At 49.7% G+C, this 6,171-nt stretch overlaps 1 protein-coding gene across 1 annotated transcript; it reads left to right on the top strand.

The window, feature by feature from the left end:
- Positions 1-523: 523 nt before the first annotated feature.
- Positions 524-2,521, top strand: LOC306936583 (succinate dehydrogenase [ubiquinone] flavoprotein subunit, mitochondrial-like; the record flags this gene model as incomplete). The annotated part of the gene is made up of 1 exon (XM_079520151.1): positions 524-2,521. The coding sequence occupies one exon, from the start codon at positions 524-526 to the stop codon at positions 2,519-2,521; it is 1,998 nt and encodes a 665-aa protein (XP_079376277.1).
- Positions 2,522-6,171: the final 3,650 nt, after the last annotated feature.

Raw genomic sequence — 6,171 nt, 5'->3', positions numbered from 1 at the left:
CACTCGGGTGTTCCGCTCTGAAAATGTCAGATCTACACGCTCACAACGCATTGCACTGCAACGCGTTGTGAGCTTGTAGATTCAGCATGCAACCAAGTGTAAAATCAGGCATTACGACGGTCGACGGCACCAAGGCCCTGTGTGTCAGTGGTGTCACATAAATTTGAAACCATGCCCAAATATGGAGTCGTATGTCATAGATACTGTATGTCCTAATGGCACTTTTTCAACCAATCAGCTTAAGAGAGTTCGGGGACCTCCATATATGGGCAAGTGTTTCGACCAGTCAGTTTTGGGAGAGTTCAGAGATCTCCATATATTGGCATCGAAGGGAAGCAGATTCCCTCACTCTCTAGAGTCGTTCTCTATAGACCCACCATCTAGATTTATTCTCAAACTTTGGCATGCTGTAGCTGCTGATGTATTTCACAAAGCTTGAAATGGTCTGTCACTTTCAGGACTAGCTGGGACATTTAGAAATGTATAGTTTATATTGACGGTTCGACCTTCCATTGGACATGTCATGGCTAGCATACGTCTTGCATCCCGGCTCCTTTCCAAAAGGATACTACACTCCAAAACTAAAACACTAAAACCTGGTGCTGCTGCTGCTCAGGGGTCCAAGAACTTTCATTTCTCAATCTACGGCAAGAAGAACGCCACAGTGTCGGAAGATCTCTCCACGCAGTACCGTGTCGTGGACCACGAGTTTGATGCCGTGGTGGTGGGTGCCGGAGGGGCAGGACTCAGAGCCGCTTTAGGCCTGTCAGAGGCCGGATTCAACACGGCATGCGTCACCAAACTGTTCCCCACCAGGTCTCACACGGTCGCCGCGCAGGGCGGGATCAACGCCGCCCTGGCCAACATGGAGGGGGACGACTGGAGGTGGCACTTCTATGACACCGTGAAGGGATCCGACTGGCTGGGAGACCAGGACGCCATCCACCACATGACCGAGCAGGCCCCGGCGGCCGTGGTGGAGCTGGAGAACTTTGGCATGCCGTTCAGCCGCACGGACGACGGGAGAATCTACCAGAGAGCGTTTGGAGGCCAGAGTCTGAAGTATGGAAAGGGAGGCCAGGCGCACCGCTGCTGCTGCGTGGCAGACAGGACGGGACACTCCATGCTGCACACCCTGTACGGACGCTCGCTTCGCTATGACACCAGCTACTTTGTGGAGTATTTTGCTCTCGATCTACTGATGGAAGACGGGGAGTGTAAAGGAGTGATCGCTCTCTGCCTGGAGGACGGATCTATCCACCGCTTCAGAGCCAAGAACACGATTATCGCTACCGGGGGTTATGGGCGCGCCTATTTCAGCTGTACGTCGGCCCACACCTGTACGGGAGACGGCAATGCCATGGTGACGAGAGCCGGTCTGCCCTGCCAGGATTTGGAGTTTGTGCAGTTCCACCCCACTGGTATCTACGGCGCCGGCTGCCTGATCACGGAGGGTTGTCGCGGCGAGGGAGGAATCCTGTTAAACAGCGAGGGAGAGCGCTTCATGGAGCGCTACGCCCCCACCGCCAAAGACCTGGCCTCCAGAGACGTGGTGTCCCGCTCCATAACTGTCGAGATTAGAGAGGGAAGAGGCGTTGGCCCACAGAAGGACCACGTGTACCTCCAACTGCACCATCTGCCTCCTGAGCACCTGGCCACCAGACTGCCCGGCATCTCGGAGACCGCTATGATCTTTGCTGGAGTGGATGTCACAAAGGAGCCCATCCCAGTGCTGCCCACTGTCCATTACAACATGGGAGGGATACCTACTAACTACAAGGGACAGGTGATCACCCATACCAGTGGAGAAGACCAGGTGGTGCCTGGCCTGTATGCCTGCGGAGAGGCGGCGTCTGCCAGTGTCCACGGGGCCAACCGTCTGGGTGCCAACTCCCTGCTGGACCTGGTGGTGTTTGGCAGAGCTTGTGCCATCGCCATCGCCGAGCAGGATAAACCAGGAGAGAAGCTGTCCCCTCTGAAGCCCAACGCGGGAGAGGAATCCGTGGCCAATTTGGATCGGCTGAGGTTTGCCGACGGAGGCCTGAGAACCTCCGAGATTAGACTGGACATGCAGAAGACCATGCAAAACCACGCTGCGGTCTTCCGTACAGGCTCTGTTCTAAAGGAGGGATGTGACAAGATGGATGCCATCTACCAGTCCTTGGAGCACGTCAAGACCTTCGACAGAGGCATTGTGTGGAACACGGATCTGGTGGAAACGTTGGAACTTCAGAACCTCATGCTGAACGCCCTTCAGACGATCCACTCGGCGGAGCAGAGACGGGAGAGCAGGGGAGCTCACGCCAGAGAGGACTTCAAAGACCGCATTGATGAGTATGATTACTCTAAAGCTCTCAAAGGCCAGGAGAAGAAGCCCTTTGAAAAGCATTGGAGGAAGCACACGCTGTCCTATGTTGACCCCAAGACTGGAAAGGTGACTTTGGAGTATCGCCCCGTGATTGATGGCACTCTTAATGAACAGGATTGTGCCCACATCCCTCCTGCCATCCGCTCTTATTAAGAAGACCACCTCTCATCTCCTTGCCTCACAAACCCTGCTCCACTAATCAACGTCCTTTTATTGCCAGTTAAGTCTGTGCTTCTCTTATACAAGACACGCACGCACGCACGCACGCACGCACGCACGCACGCACGCACGCACGCACGCACGCACGCACGCACGCACGCACGCACGCACATCATACATCACATTCCGTGCTCAGCCAATCAAATAATTTCCGTGGTATACACAGACACACAAAGATGGGCATAGGAGGGGCTAGAGCCCATCAAAAAGTTAAATCTTCAAATAAATTTAGAAAGATCTGATTTAATTGTATATTTTTAGAAGCAAAAAAATGCCTGAGGCATCCACCTCGTTGAAGGCAGACTGCTGGGCGAGACTGCTGGGCGACGCTTTGGCATGGGGGGTCAGATCAACAAACATATGGAATGAATTCTGTACTGGCCATATAAGGAGCATGTCTTGAGTGTACATGGTTTGATGAGGTCAGATCAACATATGGAATGTCATAACATAGGTCAGCTCCATATATGGAGATCTAAGGCACATTCTCTTCAGTGAGAACAGGTTCTGACATATATCCATATATCCATTATGGAGATCTAAGGGTTTGAGGTTTGAGGTCAGATGCAGAGTTGCTGGCCAATATTGATGACAGCAGGGATCTCCATATATGGGCGTAATTGTGACAGCAGGTCACATTTACTATGACATCTCCATCCCTGATGATGTCACGTGAGACCTGGGAACCATATGGGGGCTTTCCCATGTATGGGGATTTTGAGTAATACACTGACTGACGGGAAATGCACAATTTCATAGTAAATGCGACCTGCAGTCGCAATAAGCACAAATGAAAAAGAGAATTAACGTATGTGTGTATATACTATATTAAAAGAACGTATGTACGTTATAAGAAATAATGTATACTATACGCTTATATGAATAGAACGATTGTATACTTGAAGTATACAATCAGAAACAATACGTTTTATTTAACCAAGGCCTGTGGTGTTCCACAAGAGAGCTTATAGAATATAGATTGTCATCTGCTATCTGCTATTTTCTACTATAATAACATGCACAAAATAGGGACGCAAGTGATTAAGAATCGGATACAAGCTGCGTAGTTGCTGATGCTCTTACCTATGTCATAAAAAAGACAGCGAGATCGAATCGCCGAAACAGACCACTGTCATCTATACTGAAGTGGAAATACATCATCACATTCGGCCGATTACTTTTGGCCATAGCAAATCATCTATGGGGCACACACACACACACACACACACACACACACACACACACACACACACACACACACACACACACACACACACACACACACACACACACACACACACACACACACACACACACACACACACACAGCTGGGCATAGGAGGGCCTATATAGCGCCCCTCAAAAAGTACAAGGGATGCGTTAGTATACTTGTACAAGTCAAGATGTGAAGTCTTGTGTACTATTTATGAAGACTGTTTGCAATCATTTTAGCCATTTGCACAAGTGCATAGGACATTTTGGAGCACAGCTCCCAGGGTCAGCACTGAAAAAGAGAGGTAGGTAGTTAGATGAGGGATGCAGTGGATGTACAGTATAGGTATAGGTATAGACCATACTGTTATGGTGGTAAGGTTGATACTGTAGGTGATGAGGGATGCAGTGGATGTACAGTATAGGTATCTAGACCATACTGTTATGGTGGTATGGTTGATACTGTAGGTGATGAGGGATGCAGTGGATGTACAGTATAGGTATCTAGACCATACTGTTATGGTGGTATGGTTGATACTGTAGGTGATGAGGGATGCAGTGGATGTACAGTAGGTACAGGTATCTAGACCATACTGTTATGGTGGTAAGGTTGATAGGTATAGATGAGGGATGCAGTGGATGTACAGTAGGTATCTAGACCATACTGTTATGGTGGTAAGGTTGATAGGTAGATAGATGAGGGATGCATTGTGGTGCTTGGTAGGTATACAGTACATCCCCTCTGCAGTGCTCTAGTGAAAGTGACTGCATGGAGTCTGTGTCATTTCTCTCTGAAAGGATGAAAATTTAAATATAATATATATAATTTCGTGCTACTCTTTTCGTGCTACTCTTCCTGCCCAACAGGTGCACGCCGCCCGTGCGTATATACATACTGTACATGCAGTGTCAAATATCACCCTCCGCCCAGCATTCCCTCTCCAGAACACTGGCCAATAGTGTTTGTTGACAAAGCCGAACGTACCACGGTGGATTGGAACGCACACAACCTTGGCGCTGGTGAACAGGCACTTTCTGTGCCAGCCGAGAGCCCGTCCATCCATAGACATTTTGTTTTCCTCTTTTCCTCCTGCCTTTCATTCCATACCGTCTCCCCATGGGCCTGCCTCCCCACACAGAACACATTGTTATGCTGTCAGCCTGTCACACTGCAAGCAAACATGGACACGCGTTGAAAGATAAAGGCACGTGTGAAAGGCGCGTGCACACATCACGCGCACACACACACACACACACACACACACACACACACACACACACATCACGCGCACACACACACACACACACACACACACACACACACACACACACACACACACACACACACACACACACACAAACACACACACACACACACACACACACACACACACACACACACACACACACACACACACACACACACACACACAGTTCTTCGTAAACCTCTCTGTTTTACTGGCTCTTCAATCACAAAACCGCCAGCAGGCTGCATTACTGGAATTGGATTATGTAAGAGAGGGAGGGGGCAAAATTAAGCATTGTGTGTGTGTGTGTGTGTGTGTGTGTGTGTGTGTGTGTGTGTGTGTGTGTGTGTGTGTGTGTGTGTGTGTGTGTGTGTGTGTGTGTGAGTGCGTGTGCATGTGCGTGAGCGTGAGCGTGTGTGTGTGTGTATACATGTTTCTACAGTAAATAACCCACAACATATCCTTGCCGTTCCGCACAGTGGTAAATAGGAATATTGGCCCACGGCACTAGCCTCGGTACCCACTACCCACTACCCACTACCCACTACCCACTACCCAGGCTTTTATTTTTGTTCGCTACGGCTCAAAAAAATGTAATCCTGCATGGGGGAACGTGAGACATGTCCTGATCTAGGAGTGGGAGTGAACTACAGTGCAGAGGGGCGTCGCTCTCAATATAGTGACGGCAATTTTCTCCGCTGACTTCTACCAGGGAGGGGCGGAGGGGGCAGGGAGGGGGGGGGGGGGGGGGGGCTCTGATCTGTGAACCAATATTCTCCATCGCTTGCTCCAAGCGTGCCCGCCCCGCCTAGATCACAAAGCACGCTGGCTGGGCCAGCTAGGCTATGGCGGCGCACCTGTTAGCAGGGAGCGTTGGACGGGAGGAGAAGGATGAAGGCTCTCTATACGTCCTTCCGGTGGGGGCTCCTCACTGTAGGATATACGCATGTGTGTGGGGAGGAATCTATTGCTATAACAACTAAATTAAAAAGCAACATTGCATCGTATACGAGAGTGACACACAAAAGTAGTGAGAAAACAAAACAAATCCATAAGCTTGTGTCTTGGATGCAACAGCAGTGTGAGCTTGTAGATCTTTTACTTTCACTATTTTAACTAGTTTAC

This window comes from Electrona antarctica (genome assembly GCF_951216825.1).
Source record: "Electrona antarctica genome assembly, chromosome: 14".
Taxonomy (NCBI): Eukaryota; Metazoa; Chordata; class Actinopteri; order Myctophiformes; family Myctophidae; genus Electrona; species Electrona antarctica.
Note: the sequence above shows the minus strand (reverse complement) of the source record. Positions and strands in the feature narration are given on the sequence as shown.